The sequence below is a fragment of the Micrasema longulum genome, unplaced genomic scaffold (genome assembly GCF_059751315.1).
Source record: "Micrasema longulum isolate JH-2025_06_02 unplaced genomic scaffold, ASM5975131v1 h1tg000127l, whole genome shotgun sequence".
NCBI classification, from domain to species: Eukaryota; Metazoa; Arthropoda; class Insecta; order Trichoptera; family Brachycentridae; genus Micrasema; species Micrasema longulum.
Genome location: NW_028277333.1, coordinates 2,039,807 through 2,066,669, shown reverse-complemented (window position 1 = coordinate 2,066,669; position 26,863 = coordinate 2,039,807). Strand labels below are relative to the sequence as shown.

Below are 26,863 nucleotides of genomic sequence, written 5' to 3'. Positions count from 1 at the left end.
CTGGTATGGCTAAGGTTACCATATGACAGTTGTTTGATGCATTTGACTGGGATTTTATTGCTCTGAAACGGGCATTTTTAATTGGGCCTTCTAATATTTTCAAATACCGGTTAGTTTTTCAGTTTTGACACTATAGCAGACCCTTCCTCTCCCTGCTCATGACCTTTGGGGATGATGAATCTTATCTAAAGGCAGGTAATGCTCTGGCCACCTACTCTTCTCGTTCACGGCATTTGGGTGGCGATTAATTAATGTGCTGGTTATTTTTTCGGAAAATCTACCGCTTTTTACCTCAGACTGGTTTTTTTCTGAAAATCAGCCATTTAAGGTACCCTGTTCAGGCATTTATTCATTTTGAAATGACAACCCTAGGCAGGGCAGTCGGAAAATATTAATTGTACACTTTAAATCGAAATCAAAAGTGTAAGACTTATCACCTTATCTGCCATATAACAAAAAGGATCCAGATACGTTGCAATTTAAGTACCAGTGCAGTGCCCTTTGCACCACTGAGTGTAGACAGGGAAACGATAATGATAATGACCAATGTAGTAATTAACTAAATGTTATTTTTTATTGGCTGAGTAGGGAAACGAGAAAATCAAAAAGACAGTTTCAACTAGTTTAAATTCTGTATTTCACCAGATCTTATACTATATTATTTGTTGCCAGAACTTATTTTAAGGAACGAATTATTTGAATATTTAACTTTAATAAATTAGCCGCCAAGGAATTATAATATACTAGAAGGCGCATAAAATCATGTTCGCATACATCGCACTGGGTCCAAAAATCTGACATCCCGCCTGCGCGCATGCGTGAAGTGACCGTGTAATGTTACCAGACTGCGAACAATTTATAATCATAACACAAATATAGGATCATTTTGTTTATTGTTATGTTATGTTCTTCCAAACTTAAAAAATATGTTATACAATAATTTAGTAATAGATTAAATTAATACCGTTCAATATTTTACTAAGGTTTATCGACAGAAAGCCGCGTAAAAAAATCGACCACCCTAGCAATACTTACGAAATGTCTACCTTCTTTTATTTAACAATCTGACAGATGATAAAATAATAGAATTAAAAAAAAATATTATTTGTGAATTCGCTACTTACACATTAAATGTGATCCCACCCAATTCCCCTTTAATCCCAGCAATATTTTGACATTTAGAAACGACACAACACGGTATAATTGAATTTAAATTAGCAGTTGCGTACTTAGCAACGCGACGTCAACTAGGTCGATAAAAAATATTTTGCAATATGAATAATTTCATAAATGTATGCATCGGACTATCGACATACGAGTAGGTACTTTGATGCATTATTCGTAATTCTTTCATTGAAGTTCAGACTTCATTGAGATTGATGTTTTTTTATAGGTACCTACCTATTTCTGCAGAAAACTCTAGAGTTTATAATTAACAAAAAATACTCGTATCAATTAAATTTCTTGGTTTGGTTTTACTTATGCCTTTATCGTGGTGAAAGAGATTTCCATGGAAACTGGAATGAAGTAGGTATGGTAAAAGGTGGGTGGGCATATAAAAACGTAAGCTAGCTTTTATTGTTTGCTCGCTCTATAGCTAGCGTTGTGGTGTCTACAGTGAATCTCAAGCCGTCTCCCTCTGTTAGCCATTTTCCAATTAACATGTTGTTTCTCAATACAAAAGTTACCTTAGATGCCGCCGCAAATTCTCTCGAGGGGTGTCTGTAAAGATGAAGCTGAGATTCCAATACGTCCCTGACCTTGAACGTTGGGTCAGAGGATTTCTGCCCCATAGTACCCATCTGACTATGCGCTGTAAGCAGCAAAATCATCTGAAATATGAAGAATATATATTACTATTGGAAATGCCAAAAAACACGAGTTTATTAAAAATAGCGTGTGTTTTATAAATTGTTTAACAATTTTTTTTTATTACTACCACCAATAATTTTTAAAAAAGGTTTTAGCCACGGAGATGTACCACCAACCAGCACCATCAACATTCAAACAGCAAACGTACCTTTATAATATATGCAGGGGACGATGAAAGAAAAGAAAAAAAGTATTTTATACGGCTTAAGCCTTTAACAAACATATACAAAATACACACCAACAAGACATGAATCTATGTGCATCTCAAGAACGCGGAAAAATTGTTTCGATTTTTTGCGGATTAATTGGTTTGTGGTGTTGGCGCAGCGTGAAATTAGGCGCATATTTCCCGGTTGTCCGACACCAACCGGGCAAACACAGCGCGCTGCCGTAGTTCTTGTATGTTCAAAAGACCATTTTGCAAATTGTACAAAAGACATTTTGTTCGTTTTTAAAGTCAAATAAGTAAAATCATTAAGCGGAGATTGGCACTCAAAGAATACTGGAAATACTATTTAGTAACGGAAAAAATAATAATTCTTTAGCTACATGAACGCGGAATAAGATAATGAACATATTGCCATTCATAACGCAATTTTTTTCAACGGTCTTTTGAACATACGAGAACTAGGGCAGCGTGCGGCGTTTAGCCGCTCGCCTAAAATAGTATGGGACAACACGAGGAGCTGCCAGGTTGAGCCGGCTCTGGAGCATCCGTTCTGCTGAGAATATAGCGGCTGTAGTTAAAGATGTTGCAGAGGACCCCGGAGTATCGACCAGACGACGTACTACGCAATTGGGCATCAAACGGCGGTCTTTACAGAGAATTTTAGTGTAAGACTTAAAGATGTTCCCTTACAAAGTGCAGACAGTGCATCAACTGCTAGCCGTTGACAGCCAAGCGCGCGTAACCTACACTCAAGCCATCTTGAATCTCGACCACAAGGAAGACAACTTTTTATCAAAAATCATCATGAGCCCATGAGCCACGCATGGGCTGGTGTTTACGCTGGAGGTGGCCTTATTTTTTCGAAAACCCCGCGGGCCAAACGACTACTGTAGACGGTAAGTGGTACAGAGCTATGTTCAATGACTTTCTCCTTCCTCAATTGGATGAATAAGGATTGAAAAATATGTGGTTCTAACAAGATCGAGCAACGGCGCATACTGCACAAGCGATAACCAATATTCTGAGCGCTGAATTTCCAGGTCGCCTAATCTCTCTTTTTGGTGATTTGCACCGGTCCGCAAGATCGCCCGATTTAACCGTTCCAGACTTCTTTTTGTGGTGTTTCTTAAAGTCACAAGTCTATGTCAATAAATTTCAGACTCTTGAAGCCTTTAAAAAGAATATCTGTCAAGAATGCGAGAATCTATCGCTGAAAGTTCTGGAAATTGTGATGGAAAATGCTATAAATCGTTGGCGTATGGTCATCAACTCTGGCGGCGGCCACTTGGCCGATATTGCTTTTTCGACTTAATGGAAAAAAAAAATCAAATAAACACAATCCAAAAGCAGAACCTAAAATTTTTCATTCATGAAAAAACAGCCAAAGAACATCGGGTGACAACTTTTGCGGCACCTTGTACAATCTACAATTCAGTATTAAAATAAGTTGTACATGTATTTTTTATTTTTTTTTATTTTCTTTTATTCAGGAAACATACAGTACAGTTACAAAGTTTAATATTTTACACAATTGGACTTAATTCTAATGGACCAGTGAAGTTTCCATATTAAAAAGCAATTAAATCTAATGTTAATTATGAAAGTATAAAAAAGAGAAGGAAAAAGAAAACATAAATGAAAGTTGTTTAAAAATTTAAATTTAAGTGAAAAAAAATATATTTTAAGGTTTGTAGTTTGTAGTGAGTATTTACAAATGGAAATAATATTGAAAATGAAGAAAACTTGTAAGAGTAATTAAGAATTAAGAATGGAAATAAAGAATGAAAAACATACTCAGATGTAAAAATAAAATAAAATAGTAATAACATTTTTTTTTAAAAAAGGAAAAACATAAACACATATTTATTTTAAGGGATTCAAAGAAACGATGAGAAGAATCTTTAAGTGAAAATATAAGACAGTAAATTTAAATTTAGGTCAATTTAAAAAACATCTTCAAAATTAATGACACATTATAGTAAGAGCAGCAATATATTGATTTTATTAACATATATAATATAAGTAATTAAAAGTAGTTTAAAAGTATAACAAGTATAAAAACATGCCAATGGCAGCAGAGAAAAAAGAAAAAATAAAGAAGGAATAACAAGTATGGCAAGTAATCATTTAAAATTTGAAAAAGCAATATAAGGAGAAGATTTTAAACCAAGAGAAGTCGATAAAATTTCATTAAAGCGATTTTAGAAGTAATACAAAATTTCAAAAGAGAAATTTAATTTATAATAATAATATGAATGTATGTAATTTGAGTGATATAAGAGAAAAAGGGACCAACCGGAGTTTTATTCAAAAGTTTTCAATACACTATTTTTAAATAATTGTAATCCTGTATGATATATATCTATATGGTTAAAAAAGCTGTTAAAAGTGGAACACGATCTGTGTAAAAACGAATTCTGGCAATAGTTCGTATTGACACTAGGTATTCTAAAGGTTGGGTGATTTCGTAGGGCACGTGATGGACAGTTAATTTGAATTTTATTTAGGAGCTGGGACGAATCAGCTAGACTGTTAATAATTTTATAGAGGAATGTGAGGTCCATTAATGTTCTCCTTTTTTCGAGGTTAATCAGTTTGTGAAAACGTCCAGATAAGTCATGATTTGGAAATATAAGAGAGCATCGGAAATTCAAATGTTTTAAAAATTTGTTTTGTACTTTCTCCAGCCTGTCAATATAAGTAATGTATTGTGGATTCCAAACGATAGACGCAAATTCAAGATGGGTTCTTACATAACTATAATAAAGATTTTTTATTGTTAGATCATTTTTAAAAGGCTTAGATACTCGTATAATAAAACCTAACATTTTATATGCTTTTTCAATAATTTTATCAATATGTGATTGAAATGTCATTTTTGAGTCCAGAACTACACCTAGATCTCGTATTTCTTGGACACGGTGCAAGACTGTACCCGATAGAGAATACGAATAATCTATCGGATTTTTTATTCTCGTAAAGGTAATTGTTTTGCATTTAAGCGGATTTAATATGAGCTGATTATTTACACAGTAAGTAGAGAAGTTTTCAAGACCTTCTTGCATATCAAGACAATCTTGTAGGGAAGTAACTTTCTTGTATATTTTTGTGTCATCGGCAAATATTTTGTATTCGGAAAATTTAAAGACGTTACCCATATCATTAATATAAAGAATAAACAATAATGGACCCAAGTGGGATCCCATGTATATTTTGGTAGTCAGATGGCAGAAGGGACCATCTGTATTTTTGTCAATCTTTAAGTTTTCAAAAGTTTTTATTAATATTTCAGTAAATACACGCAAAAAAAAATCAGGGTCATTTAGAATGGTAATTAACTATTTAAAAGCAAAACTAAAATATTTTAGTTTGTGGATTAAAGTCTAGAAATCGAGACTATCTCAGCTCTCCTGAACATTTTTGAAAATTACAGATGGTACCTTCTGCCATCTGACTACCGATTTATTAACTACGATTTATTCCTAAGGGCCGGTTGCATCAAAGTTGGTATAAATTTAGTTTAAAGTTAAATATTTAAACTTAGTTATGGCTCAAAATCTAGTAACTGAAAAATTCCGTTGCATCAACATTATTTAAGTTAAGTTAAAGTTAAGAATGTTGCCACTGTAAAGGTTCAAGTTTCACCCTAAAAATTGTTGGGATTTTTACGCAAGCACGCACTTGTTTATTTACATGTAGCAATACACATGCCCCGCGACGCGTCTTTGGGCACAAACGTTTAAATTTCGTTCCAATTTTCAGTGTGTTCTAAAGGGCGAAGCAATACTGCGCATTCGGAGAAGAAAATAACAAAAAGGACATCGTCTTTTTTGAACTAGATAAAAAATTAAAAGAGCAAAAGCTAAAACAAAATGAAGAACTTTTTACTCTAGAAATAGAGCAAAAAAGGACATTTTTTGGGCAACTATGGTAGCCTTAAATGCCCAGAAAGAGTAAGCTGAGCTTTATCTAGCTCTATTTAAAAATAAATAAACAGCATTTCAATACAGTGATGATTTAGATTTATTTTACACCACGCCGCTGATGATCAAGTCCTGTGTTTTGAAAAATAATTAGCAATTAAAAATTCAAATAATTATTAGTTCTTCACTATTTTGACATTCGAAATCTTGCAATAAAGTCGGACTCTTCCCACAAAAAATGGTCCGTTCGTGGTTTGAACAGTTTTTGTTTTCGGTTTAGAATATACTCGATGATAAATTCGTCATCGGAAGACAAAAAAATCGGATAAAATTGACATTTTGTGCAACTTTTCACAGATCGATCAATAGATTTCAACACTCACGACGCTTTTTTGACAGATGGCAGATCGCATTTAACTTTAAACGGTCCCGTGGCGGCCGGTCAAATAAAAGTAACTTTTTTGTTTATATTTAGTTTACTTTTTTTGATGCAACGCATTTTGACATGAAAGTAACGTTTATTTGACTTTAACCCTGACTTTAACTTAAGTTTTGTCGATGCAACCGGCCCTAAGAGATTATTCGCAAAGGTTAAGAGAGTTTGAAAAATGACGATTTTGTTATTTCGGAAGTATACGTTAAGTTCCCGACACGTGCGGGCCATACGTGTGTGGTATGTTGCATTACTCGAAAACAAAGGCGTTTTGAATATGTCCCGACATAGGAATGTTCTCAATCCCAAATTTATTTGAATTTTAATGAGGAAGCTAACTTATATATCTACTAATAATACTAATATCTACTGCAGAGTTCAATATTTCATAAAAAAGGATATTCATTTGTTATTTCATAAAACGCTTGAATTTTAATTATGTACCTGTCACGGAAAAGCCCTCTAGGCGTTTAAAATAAAATAAAGAAAATAAATAACTATTGCGTACAAGATAAATTAAAGATGATAAAAATAAAATGTTTTGTAGTGACAGAGTACATTTGTATTCCTTCATAAGGTAATCAGCGCAAGAGACAATACCACGCATTTAACAATTATGGTTTGGAAAATAAATGAAGATAAGACAACTTGAGGTACTTATTGTATTACAGAAATGGCGCTATATAAGTTATCCATAATAATAACAACTAAATAAAATACCTTACGGGCGCTTTACTAAAGTGATCAACATGTTTCACTGAGTGTCATTGTACCCTGTTTCAACGTTTCAGATTGCATTGCAGCGTCCATCATCAGGGTTGACACAATGAGTTAAAATTCATAAGAAATATAAAGTAAAACTATTTTTTCCATTATAGATGTACAAGATTGCAGTCAACCTTTGTTGTGGCGTCTGGTAGACATAATTATTTTGTAAATTGTCCAACCATCAGACTACACCGGCTCGGAAACGTGTATCGAGAAATGTATGTTTTGTTTTTCATCGTCCGTTTTTAGATAAAAAATTCTTACGGTGATAAAATCAAAATAACTTACATTATTCGAATGCAGTTTTTTGCCTAAAACTAATATTATTTTTGAAAATATTTAATTTTGTACCTACCTACTTTTTTGTAATATTTTATCTTTATTTAACTATATCTATAAGCATAATGTAATTCGATACATTAAAAAATCATACATATGTATATGTTAGGCCTATATTAACCTATATAATGAAACGTTTAAATTGTAATTTTGTAACTGTTTATACTTTAGAAATTATGTAAAGTTTAATTTCTATAAACATAGGACTCAAACTCATAATCAATCAACGAAATTCGTTTAAAATGTCTTTATTATCTTACGAAATATGTTCAAAACTTGCTTTAAGGCCGATAGAAATTCGCTCTAAAACAAAGTATCCGGAATTTAGCTGTTAATTCTAAAAACGAACTCTAATGTGTAATGCTGATTACTGACATATACAAAAAAAGACATGTTTAAGAGTTCCAGTTCTTTTGAATTTCGGTAGGTACGGAAGCAAAAAGATCTTAAAATTCTTGTGCATTTGAATAAACTCCCGGGATGAAAAGGTTAAAAGAACGATGGTTTAACACTTTGTATCCCGGTGCCGTGTAAACATTATATAATCACGCGTTGTGTCCCGGTCCCGTGTTTTCACATGGTTTACCAGCTGTCTAAAAAAGAACATTTTATTGACATCTGGTGACTTTTATTTGTACTTTTTCGCTACTGGTAAACTATGTAAAAACACGGGACCGGGACACGCCTGATTATATAATCATGTGTTTACACGGCTCCGGGATGCAAAGCACAAAAAAGGAGTGAGACCCTGTATATGTACGAACATTAAGGTATCATAAAGGTATCATAAACTATCATACAAAAAAGACTTATTAAATTTTCTTAAATAAATATGGGAAGTTTTAATTGATTTAATCCAGTATTTTCATAATTATGACACTTTTAAGAAACCCTTCAGAAAGCATGAAATTTCACAAAAATGGGCCAGGCACAGGGTAAATTCTATGTGTATTCGGCCGGTGCTTAAAGTATTAATAAGTATGTATTATGTCTAAAATATGAATGTAAAATTTATGTAAAATATGAAAAGAATTTTTTAAAGTCAAACATTCAAATATATTTTTCTCAGTATATGCAATGATGCATTTAAAGGGTTTTATCAGTACACCGCCGATATTCATGATCCTTTGTGGCTTTTAAAATTAAAGAAATAGCGGTACGTACATAAACATCGCTATAATAAATGTGTTCCCGAAGCAATTTCATACTGCGGTCTCTTCCCTTCGATAAAATCCAGTTATGGATGTTCATCTTAAACATGGCCTTCGTTCTGGAGAACAATGCCTTCCCGATACTGTGCAAAAATGACAGCCGAGGAAGGGGTGCAGAGGGAAGGGAAGAGGGTCTATGTACTCACATACTCTTGCACAACTCTTAATATGATCATCCGAGACGTTGAACACTCTTGTCTCTGAGCAAACGTCGAACGAATTCTCAATTATTTATATCCTTGACAATTGTAGTCGGGATTTCTTTACGAGTTTTTGCGGGTTTGTTTAACCCAACACGAAATGCAAACTGTATATATAAGTTAGAAGTTAATTAATAGAAAGCAGTAAAGCAGTAAATACTATCACTATAAAATCGCCATTAAGGAATGGATAATAGAGGTGGATGCGCACGGTTTGATGAGTAGATCAGGCCAAATAGGTAGAAATATGTGTTAATTTTTTTTTAAATTTGTGAATTTTGCGTGTTTTTATTTCGTTTTTTGCACCCACCCAGTGAGGAAACACAAATTGTAAAAGAACAAATAAATCAAATAAATACTATCTGCAGAAGCGAATTGCTCTATTAATGGGTGAATTCTGACTTGCATTTATTTGTACAACTTCTCGGTGCGTAAACAGTGCATGAGATCTCGCTCTAGTATAATTATGAGGAACCATACAAACTGATCTCTTTCAGTATGTTTGGATTATATGTACATACCTCCAGAAACCAGCTTATATAAATGTTTCCCAAAAAAAAAATGATGACGAGATTCGAGGGTGTTGAAATCCAGCATCCCTGCTAGAAATAATGTTGGATGCAAGAATGGATAATTTTTTTTTTTTTTAAGACATAATTATCGCGTAAATAGTTTTTGAACTTATTTTGCAATTTATTTATTTCAACGCAGTAACTGCGTTAACAACATTTAAAAATAAATAAACCTACTATTAAATATGATGTTACCTCACCAGCAAATGAAAGGCCAAAAGCCCTGTAAATGCCTAGACATCTATATTTTCTTCTCAAAAATATTTTTCTTCTATTAATAAATTTCAATCTAAATCTTAATAACTCCACTGGGAGTGAAATCTAGCCTTGTCTACAAACATTTGGATATCCTCGAAATATTATTATTTATTCAAAGTCCTTCAATTATTTTTTCAATTCACACATCCTGTCCTAATATTTTGGAATCAGTAGATACTTTAAATTCTTGTGGCAATTGATTAAACTGTTTGAACGCTATTTGTTAACGTTATTTGGCGGCCTCCGTGGTGTAGTGGTCAAGACGCTTGACTCACAGACGGAAGGTTCCGGGTTCGATTCCCGGTGAGAGCACAAAAATTAAATGTGATTTTTTTCAAGCCTGGGTGTTCTGTGATGTAATTCACCACTGTAATTGGGCCTCCTGGCCTGTTGTGGTGCAAAAATAAAATTAAAATAAATCAAATAAATAAATAAAAAATTGTTGTAAGGATTTAATACAAAACTTCTTTGTCTTCACAAGTCTCATATGAATTTCGTTTAATGATTGAGAAAATAATAAAAAAGTAAGTGTGATAGCTCACGCTTAAGACACGCGAATGTAAATTGTAGAATTACCTATATCAAAGAGAATAAATGTCAACAAAAACACAGTATGTAAGGTAAAAGAGAGAAGCATAAATATGGATAAGGAATAAACATATATAAACATTTACATAAATACTTTAATACTGATATTTTTAATTAAATTTCCATACGGAAATTTTCTTTATTATTAATATTGCTTTTACTAACTACTATTAGTTTAAAATCTTCTCAAAATATTTCTTTTTCAAATTTTAAAGATTACTTGAAATACTGATATTCTTTCTTTTTTCTCTGCTGCCTTCTGCATGTTTATATAATTGTAAACTACTTTTAATTACTTTTGGAATAACTTTTAAAAATAAAATATTGCTTTTCTTACCAAAATGTGTCATTCTTTTTGAAGATGTTTTTAAAATTAATTTAAACTAAATTAAATTTTTTGTCTTTTATATCTATTGTTGCTTGTCATCTGTACTTTTTTGAATCTCTTAAAATGTGTATGTATTTGCATATTTTTCCAATTTGAAAATGTTTTTTTTTTTTTGCATTTGAGTATGTTTTTTTATTTTTTATATTTTAATTCCAACTTTTTAATTACTTTTAGTAAGATTTTTTTTCATTTCAATATTATTTCTTTTTATGTAAATACTAACTAGAAACTTTTAACATAACATTTTTACTTTGATTTAAATTTTTAAACTACACTCATTTACGATTTTTTCCCTTAAAATATTATTGCACTTTAAATAATAAAAAATAGTTTATTGATAACCTTAGCATGTAATATAATATGGAAACTTCACTGATCCATTAGAGTTTAGTCTAACTTTGCCTTACTTTGTAAATAAAATAAAATAAAAAAGATCATAGAAAATGATAATAATTATTATTTTTATATTCAGTGATTGCATGAAAGAAGACATTTGTTACCAAAGAAGTCAAGATTGGGATTTGTGTTAGGGAGTCGGAAAATTCTTGGTAAAGGAAAATGTAATCCATAATTAATTTATATGGTGTCGTGTTAGAAAAAGAGCGTTCTGTTTTAAGTTTTGGGAAGGAATTATTATATTGATCACGTTCAAAAAATGTGAAACTTCGAATAATGAATTTAAAATTACGGGCCGCTTTTTTCAAAAGTCGACATTCTCTAGAAACGTAGTTTTTCAGGGGAGTGTATTTTTGTGATTCACGTCAAATCACGGGAACAATCTTTGTTTTAAAAATAACACCTTACAACTAAACTTGAAGATAACCATATCTATAATTAATGTAAGGTTCATAATTATATTTTATTTTTCATCAGCACCCAATATAAATTATAGAAATTAGGGATCAATATACAACAAACACGATAAAGTATCGTGTTTTAAAAAAAAAAATAAGATTTTGATATTTTTTTAAACCAGGTTTTAGAGTATTTTGTTGAGTTTTTTTTAGACAATTTATGTGTCTCAATACTGGCTTTGAAAAAATTGAAAAAAAACAAATTGCCATTTAGCGCGAACATTGAAATAAAAAAAAATACATTTATCTTGTTATTACTACTGTATTTGGGTTAAAATGCATACAAAGCATGCATTTTCAATAAAGTTGCGTTGATTTAAACATATAGAGAGAACTGACAACAAAAAAATGTCTAAAAAAATCCACGATGCGGACATTGATGGATGCAGAGAATGAGGATAACCGGGAAAGACATGGTACGACCAAATCCAGCGAATACTTGAAAATGGGCACGACAAAAGTTTGAATAATCGGCTTGCGTGCTTGAGAAGACGTATGGATATAGAAGAAGGGAGAATCTGGGTGACTCTGTCAGCTGGACATAGAAGACAGTTATTATAAATGATGGACAGAGGTAAATACGTCGTCCCCACCCCTCAGGATCCCCTCCATGCCACTGTTTTTATTTTTTTACTCTTCCATCTGTTGACTTTTGTGAAGTAAAAGTGCTGAGACCTATATCGTGTGAGTGAGATTCATCCGACTGAACCAATTTACCAACTAGGCAAAGCCTGAAAACAAATTTGCGTCGTGAATCTTGTAAATGCCTAGACTTCCATATTCCCCTCTCAAAATGTTTTTATCTGTGTTGAAACAAATTCAGATCTAAATAACTCCCTAGGGAAGAAATCCAGCGTGTCTACAAACATTCGGACATGCTCAAAGCATCGTTGAAGGATCTTTTTATTTATAGGTAGGTAATAAATAGGAGAGGAGAATATGTATCTGCGTGATGCTATTACACTTGTTAGTCGAGTACCTGTAGGTGCTTATACGTGCATGTACATACGTTTATACACTTCCGTCCTCCAAGCTAAATTTGATGTAATGGGTCCTGTAAAGAGTAATAATATAAGGTCACGGGTGTCAACTCAGATGCGAAAATGACTCTTGGAGTTTCATCTTACTACGATCCGCGGTCTATTATTGCTAGTTACGAAGTGACCACGTAGCAGGGAGGGACGGTGACACTGACCCGATTGTTCAAATTGCGACGGTAGTGAATATTCCCTTTCGACCCTTTCCACCCTTGCAAGCGGAGGATTGAGTAATGCCTGCAGGTCAGTTCAGTCCAGGATAAGCTGTCGCCTGGAGTTAAAGTCTCCCTGTGAAGCGATTTTTATTATTGTAGCACCAAAGTGTGAAGTAAATCGTATCCGCATGTTCCCATAGTAATAACACGAAAAGTAACGAGACCCGACCTGTGCCCGTAGACTGACAGGTATGTTTTTACAAATAACAGTAATTCTAGATATTGTAATCCTAATACTATTTGCTTGCGGGTGATAACAATGTTATACATAGTTATACAAATTAGAAAATATTAATTTCGTTATTTGTACCTGCTCGAATGCGCCTAATATGAGAGATAATGGCGCTATGTTAATTAATTAATTATTGGCATTATTTACATATTAAATAATATGCGTACATAAGACAATAGAGCAGAAATTAAAAAAAAAAAACAAGAAACAAGTAAACAGTTATAACAGATAGTTTATATTTACTTTTGTATATGTCCAGGCGGATGAAGAATACAGATATATATGTGAAATAGAACTAAAATCCTGGATGAGTGTATTTTACTGCTCTTAGATAAAAATCTCGCAAAAGGTATTTAAATGGAAAAATGTCGACACCATAGTGTATGCTTAAGGTACCGGGTTCGAGTCCCGGGAAGATTGAAATAAAATGTATGTTTTTAAATGTGGTTTTTCACTAAAGTATTTTACTGTCCCTGGATGGGCACCTGAAGCGTAAGACTTATCACTTTGCCTTCATGTAACAGATTATCGATATACGCTGTATTTTATTAAATAATGCAGTACTTTATACACCACTACCGGATGCGGATAAGGATTTAGTAATGAAGATGGTGATATATGAAGTATTTTACTTATCTTTAAAAAGTATAAAGATTAAGTAATCATATAAAATGGTAAAAGCAAAAAATGGCATGATAGATATATAAATAGATTAAATAAAAGAAAACAAAAAATAAATAGAAATATATAAAAAAAAAAAAAAAACAGAAAATTTGTGGTGGATTATTGAATATTTTGCAGGAGCAGTTCACCAATATTTTGTTCCAAGGATGGAGCAAAATATTTGTGAAAAAATAAATTTATTGTTCTATGTGTTGAACAAATAAAATATTGTCAGATACAATACCTTCTCAACGAATTAGAGCCACGCGGAACTGTTTATAATTTCTTAATCCATGCCGTAATTACTCAGAAATTAAAATATATATACGACCTAAGCTAAGAAACTGAAAAAAAATCTCGAATATCTGATACCATCTGTATGTTCTTTTCAAATAAACACTTCATTCCGATTATGTTTTAATACTTTCGCCTTGTATAGTATATAGATAATATTCGGATTTTCCACCTTTGGCAAAAATAACTGCCTTAATATTCTTCTAGACATACTTGAAACGAACCGCTCTGAAATGTTTTATTTCTTTGTTTTCTGACTAAATTTCTAGTTTTTTTTTTAATAATGTCTTCTTTCAAATTTGGAAATGAGTATTTAACACACTGCATACGTTTTCTACCCGATTAGGATCTTACAGGCCAGGGAAACAAGGATGTATTATTGTTATCCATAAAGCTTTTATTATATATATGATCGATCGTATGGTGAAAGGATTTGTTATAAGAAGTATGGTTCATAGTTACTTCTTACGAAAAATAACGTCCCATGTAAATTATTCATTATGCACGACCATAGCATTGTTGCAGGGGATTTTTTTAATAGCTTTCACCAGACATTCCTCATTGCGGTATTTGCGTTTTTTCTGAAAAATTGGCGGCTCTTTGTTACTGCTTCTAACCAATACATACGACAATAGTGAAACTTATTAACAACTATATAGCAGCCGGAATCTTTCTTGAAGAAACAAAACTGGCTAGAATTAGAATAACACGAATTTATGAAAGTGGGGGAAAAAAGTTCTTTGCACTAACTAAGGGCTCATGCAAACTTGACCGTTTTTAGTAAGATATTTGAAAACATCTTACTACTGTACCAACACCTGGAAAAACTAAATTAAATTTCTGAAGAACAATACGAATCCCAAAGAAAAAAAGATGCGTTCACTGCAACATCAGTATGGAACTTTGAACAAACAAATATAGATGAGGGAAATACCGTGTCCGCACTTATACTTGACTTCAAGAAGGCGTTCGAAACAGTTCGCACTGATACCCCTTGATAAATCAAAACATGCAAGAGTTTTAACTCTGACAAGCATTGAAAATATTCAAAAACTACCTGGATGGAAGAAAACAGTATATGAAAATCGGAGAACGCAAAAGTGAAATAATAACAATTCGGGGTAACGCAGGTGTTAATTTTGGGACCTTTGTTTTATATAATATTCATAAATGACATGACACATAGTAACATAACGGGAAAAAATAAGATTTTTGCGGATGACTCTTAAATGAAAAATATAAATGATACCGAAATAACCAAAATCATCAACAAAGATGTACAGAAACTATTCAAACGGAAAAACAAAAACTACCTAAAACTAAATACCAAAAAATGTCGAAAGCGAGGTGCAAAGTTCATGTCCAAATGACTCGGTTAGAATCTATCTTCTCTATGCAGCATCAATGGAATATCCAGTTGAAATATAGCAAGAAAAGACACCTTCATCATGCAGCGCGCCAAGTCAGATACGCCACCAAAAAGCCACAAACTTTCCCGACAGCTTAAAAATTTGAAGGTAGGGTATTGAGCAAGTTCATCAATGTAAATATTTAGGATGCTGGCTAAATAATAGATGGGATCGCTCACAAGATATTAAAGTCAGAATTGAGATGGCGCTAGACTGTTATTTCAGGATATAACTTCAATTTAGACCTCCGAATGCGTATTGTACGATGTTGCGTCTTCTCAGTACTTTTTTACGGCGTCGAATTATGGACGCTCACCCAAGCCACTTCAAAAAATATCAAATCCTTTGAAATGCGGTGCCAAATGAGGATATTAAAAATCTCTTCGGTGGACAGAATCCGAATCGATGACATTCTCCGACGAATGAAAAAAGATTAAGGGGTACTGAAGACTATGAAGAAAGGAAAACTTGAATACTTAAGGCATGTAAAGAGAGGTAAAATACATACAATTTTACATGTTTTCCTACAGTGAAGGATTAAAAAAAGACGCAGTGCGGGTTTATACAAATTATAGGCAGAATTGTAAATGTTACACAGTGTGTAAAGTGGGCACTTAAACCAGTCATTGATAGGTCATAAGCCCTGTAGATGCCTAGATTTCTATATTACCTTATCTTAAATGTTCTTCATCTCATCTCTAAATAGGAATTGCTGCTATACTTTCCAACCTCTACCGGAGAAAGAAGAAGATTCTCTAATTAGTGAATAGTTACCACATATATTTTAACAATCAAAATGTTTTCTCTGTCAGATTTTCAGACACAAGGATTTTGAAATCAATTTTTTATCCAAATCAGAGGTACATTTGTTTTTGCAACATGATTTACCGCCATTTAATTAACATAGATTAATTGGCCTGTTTTAGGAGACAGATAAATTGCATTGAATTGAAATAAAATTGTTTTTATTTATTTAATACTAGGCAAACGCACGTGAGGCTAGCTAATCTCCGCTCGATTTCAATTTGCACGATTTATGTGAACCACTAAATAATAAAAATTAATCAAATAAAAATCAATCTGGTGTAACGTGTTGCGTTGTATAGATTTGTTAAATTCACACAAAGCGATTAAAATATTAGGGTGGGTGAATCTTAAACAAAGCAATTTTATTTTATAGGATGGATCTCTCTAAAATGAATGCCGAAGAAGAAAGTTATGCCAGAAAACCCGGGTAAGACTTTTCAACCAATTTGTTGCCATGTTTACAATTATTTATCTACATATAATGTTTTTTTTCCATTTATGATTTTAAAGTTTTTCTTATCTAAATGTTATTTTTATAATCACGTCGGTATTATTTCTCAAATCTCTAATAATATCAGTGGATTTATTTTAATAGCAAAATTAAATAGTAACACAAAAATATATCTACCTATTACACTTCTTTACCATTAGTGTCAACGTATCCACGTGTTTAAAAAGAATTTCTAGAGAATAAGGCGCTACAGGTGTAGGGATACCTATGCAGGCAAAAATCATTCTTGAATTATCAATCACGGAGTTAGATATAGTTTACAGCAAAACAATCAGCCGTAGGTACTTAGGTCAAGAATCGCAAGCGCAAATCGACAACGTCCGTTTCACGTTTATTATATTTAAAAACCACAATGAATTTAATGCCACGGAGTAGAATTTAGGTAGTAGTAAGTAAGGGTTTAGTTTTAGTGCCATAATAGAACGGCGTTTATTAACGAGAAAAACTTCAAAACAGTTTACAATATTTAATCTATTTATATATTGGACATTAATATGTCCTTTTAATATAATGATACGAATGATATATTATATGAATAGGTACGTACTGTAACGTTATTTAATTTTGTATAAAATTTCACTAGAAATACAAATATACCTGTTCTAAAGAAGCTAGTATATGAGTTACACATAAAATCAATTATTTTTACAGGTAACTGGTTGATTTTTATTATTGAAGTTTTTAAACCATAATAACTGATTTTCATTTAAAAATATTAATTATGATTTTTTTTTTCAAAAACTATTAAAACTTATAGTTTAAAGTATTCGTATTTCAAGACAAGTTCGAAATGCCAAAGTAATAATTTCCAAATCTAATAATAAATTACTGGTGCGAACGATCTACTAGTTGATGCATCCAGAATCTTCAATTTTCTAAGTCAAATAATTACGTTCGCAGAGCTAGGACGATTAGAAACAGAGAAAAACATATTGAGAATCGGTTTGCAACAAACACGAGCTGGATTTACGACGAAGTGTTTTAATTTACTAAATAACGGGATTGATGATACTAACTAAATTGAACAACACAAAAATAAATTTAAAAAAAAGTAGTCCATTAGATGAGGCCAGTAAGGCTGATAACTGAGACTGCAGGCTGATTAATGCGTTTCATACAAATTTTCTCATTCAGGACATTAAAACTTTTATCAAATTCATCTCCGATATTTAACAATGCGAAAATATTGTTTCATGTACATCCTCGTTTTATGATTGTATTACCTATTTTCTATTGTCACGTGTTTGGCAGTGTCAGTTTTTATTTGACATGCAAAAGAAGTCGACTCATATCAATAATAGGTTTAGCGATGACATAATATTTTCTCTAGGTAATGTGAGTGTGTTATTTTCTTATAAGATGTCACGATTAATGCTTTGATTAAACTGCAATCATAAAAATATAATTTATAACACATTTTCATGAAAATAATGTAGATCAACGGTTCCCAATATTTTTTAGCTATGGAACCCTAATTGACATTTTTTTGGCGGAACCCCATCTTGACAATAAAAAAGTAAATTGACAAAAATATTCTTTTTAAGACCCATGACACCTTATTATTTGCATTTGACTTGAAAATAAAGACTAAATTTTCAATTTAAAATCTTGACTTCACGTATTTTTTTACAGTTTTACTACAATACGCCCCAATTATCAAAACGTCTGTGACCCTTTTAGAAACCGCTGACAAAGATGATTTATTTATATGCTAAAATTAAAATATTGGAACTATTACACGAAAATAAAATAACGCTACATTGAAATAACACATTTTTTAAACCAAGTGGAAAACTTTCGATATTATTGCGCGCTTGAATCGCGTTTTGGGGTTAGAAGACGTAGAAAGGTCCTTAGAGCATTACCTCTCGTAAAATGTGAAAAATAATAAATATAAAAAGTAGAGACTTAATGGGTTGTCTAATGTATAAAGGGGCAAAATACCTAAAGTACCTAACATTCAGCGACACAGTTAGTGTAAACATAAATGATTTAGTTTCAGTGACATCTTTAAACTACCTAATTTTACTCATAAAGTTGTACTTGAACGTCATTGAAAATGTTTTATAAATAAAACAATATTTTTATATATGTATATTGTATATGTATTTTTACACTATTAGTCAACTGTTAAAATAAATATACATATATAAATTTGAATATTGATACTATAAAGGGTTTTAGTAAAAAAAAAATCCGCGTCTGTCATTCTTATTGTTTTCGCGTGTTATTTATTGATTCTGAATACGGTTTTTAAATCATTGTTGATAGAATTAATGTGGTCCTGAAAATATCGTCTATATACAGGGTGTGGCATTGCAATCTCCCTAGTTTTGAAAGGCTTGTGTGATGCGAGAATTGGTCGCAGACCAGTGAGGATGGAGTCGATACGCGCAGGTGGCTGAGAAATGTTCGTTTCATTGCTGTCAGTTGCAAACGTGGTATGGACGAATGAACGCGCACTTTTGTCGTAGAAGGTATACAGTAACCATCCAGCAGTTCGTCGCCAAGTAATTCCAGACCAAAAACCGATTGCTTTGTGGCTGAAAAACTTTAGGGAAACATGATCTGCTGTCAGAAAAGATGTACAGGACTTCTAATGGCCCAAACGCTGGAGAACGGCAATCTGTTTTACAGTCGCCTAAACCGTCTACTCGTAAAAATGCTGTCACCCTTTGACTTTCCAACCGCTTTGTAAGGAGAATTCTCTATGAAGACCTATAATTTCACCCGTATAAGATGGTCATTGTCCAAGAATCATCAGAACGTTATTGGCATATTCGATTTGCGGCCTGTGAAAATTTCCCAGGAATTTGATATCCCTGAGAGGTAATATTCAGCGAACCTCATACTCGCCAGATTTGACCACAAGTGAATTTTCATTGTGGGGTTATCTCAAAGCCGAAGTTTATAAACATCACCCAATGAACTTACAAAACCTGAAGGAGGCAATCCGTTGTGCGACGCTTCAGAGTTTTCTTGCGGAAGTGTTAAGACAATGACGGGCACCACCTATCGAACGTTATTTTCAAAAGAACATAAGATAAAATTTCGTATATTGTAATTTTCAGAAATAAAATCAAATATGTTGTACCTAGAATAGCTTTTTATTTATCCACCAACAATCCAAGGGAGAATTCACTCCATCGCCCTGTATTATACTGCTCTTGATGAATTTTCGTTTGTTAAGTTTATGAATGGTAGGTACGCTGACATCTGGCCTGATCTGCGATGACCTCATCAATTAAGTAATTGACTAATAACTGTGCAATCTCCGGCTAGGATTGTAGCTTTTCTTTATACTTAACTACTCCAAACCAGCTGGAAGTTACACATATTTACATACGAACAGCTCTATTAAACATTTTTGGATTTTCGTCAAAAAACTAAATGCATATTGCATACAAGTATTTTACGTGCTTACTACGTTTTATGTACCTACTGACAAAGGTCTTACCTATGTTGTTCAATTGTACTTAAAGGTATTCGGTTTTTCTATTGGTTGGTTAGTCAAAAAAGTAATATAAAAATATCATGTATATAGAATTTTCTTTTAACATAAAATACACTGATTATATTTAAAAGATTAATCAACGTATTAGAGATAACTAAAAAACGTGCAAATATGTATAAATATATAAGTCTAATGAAAAAATAACATGCGGATTACTTGTTTAATTTAGATGATTAAAGTGAAAGCGCAATTTTAAACTTTGATCGGTCCGCTGGGGTTTGGGGGGAGGGGAAAGCGAGTAATGGAAATTTGACGAACTTTTAGAAAATAAATTTCTTATCATAAACCCATTATTGCAATGACGAAAAATCAGTTTTAAATTATCTAAGGTAGGTTTCGTCTCATTTCGCCGTTATGTTACATGGCCATAAGGTTTAAATTGGTTTTATTCCCGACGAAACAAAGTCACAATATACCTAACATGGTTGAACAAACCTAAAAATAGTCAAATATAACAGGCAGTTCAGTATAAAAGTTACCAGTTTAATATTTAACAATGCAAGATAAGTCGCACGTGATATGTTTACATTTTCAAATAAATAAAGCAAAGGCAAAATATTTGAAAGAAATTTTGAATAAAACATGATAAACAGATACATATACTATTAGTTAGGAAATAACTTTGACATATTTTTATTTTATTTATTTGTTTTTTTTTATATTTTATTTTATTCGGAATTTCCACAGCTAATTACATAAAAAATAATTTGAAATATAGCAACCTTACTAGGGCCAAATAAAAAAATCAACTGATAATTTGATAATACATTATATATAAAAAAAGGGTTTACATAATTGTACGTGTGCGACTTTGTATTTATGTGTTTGTATGTGCGTGTGTAATTATATTAAAAACGGTTGACAAAATCACTTAGTAAGAGTTATATAAATAGAATACATTTTAACTATCGTAGACATTAAAAATGCCAATAATATTCTTATGTCCGGTTCCACCAAAATTTTAATATTATTTTTAAAATAAAAAAAATGGCCCAAATAGGTATTATGTATAAAATTGATGACGCAAACCGAATGTGAATAAAAAAAAATAAAAAAAAATATTTTTGGTCAAAGGCTTTTGAAAAAAAACTGTGCATGAAAAATGGGAATATAGTTTTGGTAGAGGTATTTGAATCTCGAACATCTGGTCCGTAAGTCCGCAAAACAACCACAGAACCGACAAATAATGTGAATTTATCATAAAAGGTAAGAATGAACTTCATTAAGAAGCTATTTTATTTTTTAGGAGAACTTTTTCCATCTCCGCCGTCGGCGAAGCAGACCAAAAAGGTGAACACAGCACAATGGAAAACAATAGGTATGGAATTTTACATACGAGTAAACTAAATATAGTGTCATAATATTTCATTTTGCGCATCAAATAATTGTAATTATATACAAACATATTATATCAAATAGAAAGTAACGCATCAGAATAAAATTTGGATGAAATCCACAATAATATTACAATATTTTATATTAAACTAATACAATAATATTTTTATACGAATATTTAAATCTTAAAAAAAACTGGATTTTGTTATTTACGTGCATTTTGCTAATGCTGAAAACAGTAATGTACTTACCTATTATGTATATTGTACGTATTTTCGTTTTTTTTTAAAATATAAGTACATGTATATAAAAATTATACCCTGTAATATATGAGTACCTTTACATTTCTAAAATTAAATATACTTATCATGTACCTATACATTTGATTTTATGGTTTCATTAGTTTTTTAAGTTTAAATGTGCAACTTTTTACAAAATAATTTTAACATAAATTATTTCCATCTTCTAATTTTTTACGTTGAAAAGGCAAAAGTTCCTAGTGGCATGCAGCTAACAAAAAGTTATTTTTTAATAAAAAATCTGATTAAAAGAGAATACTTAAGTTCCATCTTTATATAATATCCAAATCGTCGAAAAATTTAACCATAATGAGTATCAAACAAGATTAACGGTGAAACGATTAATGGTGAAAGGGTGATAAATACTTTTTCTACGGAAACCCGACTAAACAACATATTTTACAGTGACATTTCCATCTTAAAGGTTTGCGAACAAGCAAAATTTACATTCTGGTGTTACACATAACCTGAGGAAAATACATGAAAAGCCATTACATAGCCAGAAGGTAACTTTTTGGTGCGCTATTTTAGGTAAAGAAATCATTGGTCCATATTTCTAAGAAAATTATCATGGTCAAGCGGGCCAAGAATGTTGCAATAGTCTTTAACGAAAAAAACCCCTGTCTTCAACAAATACTGCGTATGCGTCTATGAATGCCGTAAGAGATTTCTTTCCAAGAAAAGTGGTCTCTCTGATCAAAGTCGATATGACTTTTTTTGGTGAAGCGACATAAAAATCATTAATTGAAAGAACAACAGCGGATGTGTGAAAAATGCGACATTGACTATCTTTTATGTTTGATCTTGAAAAGGTTTTATAAAGGCTTTATATTTCAGGTTTGAAAAGTACGGAATAAATATAACTAACCCAAGCATCAAATGACACACTTTTTTACTTATCAAGATGTGACATAAAGCGTCAACAAAATAATGTAACCGATCTGATATAAAGTTGAAAAAATCACATACGTCGTTGTTTTAAGATCATGACACAGTGTATACCAAAACCAAACTGCCACCACCACGTAACTTAAATAATATTTTAAAGGAATCGGGGTCGCGAGGATTTTAATCAATTTTGATCAAACAGGAAAAGTGCTTGCACCTTAAAAGTCGGCATTTAGAAAATTTCATCACAAAAAAAATAAAAAAAATAATGAACAATTACTTGAATAACTTGTTTATTTAATTTTCATATTTTTTTTATTATTTTAAAATTGTCCACTGGATAAGTACCCTGTATTAGAGTATTTTGCGTAATATTTAAAGGTTAGTTTGAATATTCAAATTTTAAGACTTGATTTATTTAAGAAAGTTATATTATGTCATTTTATTTGGTAAACAATCAGTATTTACAAAAGTATTGCCAATTCTTTGTATATTAGTATCATCTTAAAACCTTCAGATAAAAATTTCTACTAATTCAAATAGTAAAAATATTTAACCAAACGTTAAATTACGCTGACGAGACGCAACGAGTTGAATCTTTATTCCACTTTTTTGAATAAACGGTTTCACCGTTTTCGCTATATCAGACTAATGTGGTTTTTAAAAGGTGTAGCCCATTTATAGCTTGGTTGATCATTGACATAAGGAATAATTAAGTTTATTTAATTGCACTTGAAATCTATTTTTGACATTTGAAGGAACTCAATGAATTTTAAAATTTAATTATTTAATTACAAACATGTGAAAGCTTGTTAGTGTTGAGCAGGAATCTTAGAATTAGGCATTTTATATTCTTGTGTAAAATTTAATAATTATTTGGGTTAACATAGCTTTATTTTTATTTCATTATTAAACCATTTTTTTTAGTACCAATATCAATCAATTCAAATAATATATCGTTAAGACATAGAGAAAATATTCATATGTTTTAAAAATCGGTATCACTTGGGAAAATATTTCTTATTATATAGAATTACTCAAGTCGCTTGATGCATGTCCGCTCCCTGGGCGGAGCATATTATGGTATCCACAAAGTCTCTCAAGGCCTCTCTGTCTAAGGCCAAGATCCCGTGAGTCTTCCTGAGTCAGACATAGTTCAAACGTGAACTGCCGACGAACTGTCTACCTTAGACGTCGAGGACATAATTTGTTATCCGCTGCACCGTAACTTTTTTTAATACGCTTGGCACGCTTTATCAGAAGTGAAGGAAAGAAAAACTAAGAAAATCGGCAATTATTTTAGTTCGCTTAAAGATTTTCAGTCCTTCGTAAAGTAAAACATGTCATGTTTATCGTGTATGCATAACTGTCCGCTGAAAAAATGACAAATAAATAGGAGTATTGAAAATATATTTACTGCTCTTTTGATACTGATGCTGTTTTCTAGGCTCTGTTGGTGGACGCTGCACAGTAGACTAACAATAATACTCATCTTCAGAATTGATTAATAATGTGAACCGGAAAAACAATATATTTGTGTTATACTTGACTTCCAGTAATACTTGACCTAAACAATAATAAAGTCCGCCAAGGTGCATTTATAATAGTATTATACTGCGAGACCATGACAAAGAAATTTGTTGTATTGATTTTACACAAACTAAAAGCGAAGTTTTATTATTTAACTTGGAAAATCATAAAGTTAGTGCTTCAATTTACATGACTAGCTAGAAACTTCTACACGAATTTTGACTGATTTTGAACCGTGTGAAATTTTTTGTCATTTTTGAATATCAAATTTATTCTTAAAAAACAAAAATTGAAAGAACAGCATTTTGATACCATATAGAAGATAAAACAATCACAGCAGGGCTTCGATTACAAACGCTATCTTCATCAGTACATATCGAGACGGTATAAAGTAACATCAATATTAATGTACGAAAATATGTGTATTTGTATAAAAATTAAAAGTATCTTCGTCGGTGACTTGAAATGTAATATGTTAAGAAATTAAAGTAAACATATTTTTTTATACAGAAAACTTAATTTTTCTTTGAAGATGAAATTGAAGATAAATTTTAATTTCCCAATAAAATACAGGCCCATGAGCGTCTTTTTAACGTTGCCAGAAAATATTGACGTTTCATGCAAAAAAGTCGTTTGGGGACATATAATTAACATTTTTTGAAGACATTTCTTCAATTGTATGGACTATGAATTAACAGAAAACATGAAAACTTACGTATAAAAATAATAATAAATATGGTAATATATGAAATAATAATTTAATCAAACAATAATTTAATCTGTCTAACTAAAAATATCCGATAATTTACATTAATTCAATTTTTTAAAGATATATCAGGTACAGTACGTTTGTTTAAATAAAAATGTATGTAAAATAAAATCATATTTTCTATGTACATTAAAAAAGACATGTAACAATATATGTACATACTCGTATATTAAATATAGGTACTTACGTAAGACGAAATAATATTCTTCATATTGAAAACGTCTGCACTATCTTGGAGTCGGTTTTTCGAGCTAATGAGAGAGAGTATTTTAGATATGGCCTTTTATAGTAAAACTTTTTCAGCGTGGGGTTGTTTTTTCATATTTTTAAGCTTCAAATCAACACAATGGAAGGATTACTTTACTAATACAACGAATACCTTGTTTTATCTGGTACTAATCGCTTCTAATTAAATGGGATTGTTAATCCAGCTGGGTTGTACTGAGGGGCTATATTGCCACCTACCTTGTACAGTACAGTAGAAACCTACAAAGGTGGTATGTTCTGAAGCTACATAACTTTACTGTATTAATAGCCGGCTAAATCTGGATAACCGGATGTTTTGTTTTATTTTCTTTATTTCTTGTTGGGTAAATACTGATACTAACAATCTTAATTTATTGTTATAAATGTGTTGGTTAAGTTTACAAATTAACGTTTTTCTTCATCGTAGCCCTTCCCCAGGGCTACGGATAAAGATCTCAACGTCTATGATGGTGGAAGTGAAGTGAATCGATACGGCGGTGGCATCTTCTCTCAGGGCACCCGGACATGCTTCGAGCTAAGGGCTGTTTGGAGACAGCGGCCGTCGGGCAGGACGTTGTGTTGAGGATGGCAGCGGAAGAACAATAGCCAACGGTGGCATCCTAAGCCCCAGTAAGCAATAGGTCAGGTGGCAACCGACAGTCAAAAACAGAGAGCTGACCTAGAATAAATGGGACATACTGCCTGGAGGAAAAATAAATGAGTTTCTTAATTAATGTACCTTTTTTTTAAAATTCATTTTTTGTCTGTTAAAATAAACAATTTATGATGCAAAAACGGATTCTATTTTCATTCCTGATTTTCAAAGTTACAAACATATGTCATATAATTTTAATAGGTTACGCCATCGATTTTGTATTTATATGTGTTGTTTATTCTGGTTTTATTAAATAGTGGGTGTGCTGTATTTTTTCAGTTATTATAACTATAATCATAATGTAGACATTAAAATACTGCTTAAAATGTTTCTAATGCTGTAAAGTAAATATAAAAAAGTCAATTAATTAAATATCAAACGGCAGGGTATATGAAACACGTTTTTAGAAATAAAATACATTTTTACATTAAGAAAAGGTACAGTTTATATTTTACATTTTCTTTGTTTTGAAAGTGGAGGTTTGATTAACACTCATATTAGTCTAAGACACGGCTTAAACCTGAAAAAAAGTAAAAGATCGTAACGAAAAAAGTGGATGAGCACTTTCATAATGTATTTTAATATTTCGCATTCAAATGTTTTCATTAAAAGGGTTTAAAATTTCCCGACCCTTTGTCATCTACTAATGTCCCAAAGGATCTTTTAAACATTTTATGATCTAAAAATATGCATTTTTAATTATAAAATGGCATTTCAGACCAACTTCGCAGCTAAAAATATGATTAAATTTATTCTCCGTTTACTGAAAGATATTCAATTAAAGGTGATTAAAAACATGAAAAGTATGAAGATAGGTATTTAAACACTTCGTGATTGTGTCAATCACGAATAAAGTAACTCGTCCTCATAACCTCATAAAAATC

The 26,863-nt window shown here is 31.7% G+C and overlaps 2 protein-coding genes across 2 annotated transcripts in view; one reads left to right on the top strand and one right to left on the bottom strand.

Annotated features, from left to right (window-relative positions):
• The window catches only part of LOC148284376 (uncharacterized), a 40,109-nt gene extending 14,789 nt beyond the window's left edge, over positions 1–25,320 (bottom strand). Inside the window, exons 1-2 of the mRNA XM_088241175.1 lie at positions 25,266–25,320; positions 1,689–1,832 (exon numbers count right to left, since the gene is read on the bottom strand). Coding sequence (XP_088097301.1) covers positions 1,689–1,832; positions 25,266–25,289 — 168 coding nt within the window. The 5' untranslated portion in view covers positions 25,290–25,320. The remainder of the gene's footprint in view (positions 1–1,688; positions 1,833–25,265) is intronic.
• The window catches only part of LOC148284375 (serine/threonine-protein kinase OSR1-like), a 40,495-nt gene continuing 26,490 nt past the window's right edge, over positions 12,859–26,863 (top strand). Inside the window, exons 1-3 of the mRNA XM_088241162.1 lie at positions 12,859–13,016; positions 16,606–16,659; positions 21,504–21,575. Coding sequence (XP_088097288.1) covers positions 16,607–16,659; positions 21,504–21,575 — 125 coding nt within the window. The 5' untranslated portion in view covers positions 12,859–13,016; position 16,606. The remainder of the gene's footprint in view (positions 13,017–16,605; positions 16,660–21,503; positions 21,576–26,863) is intronic.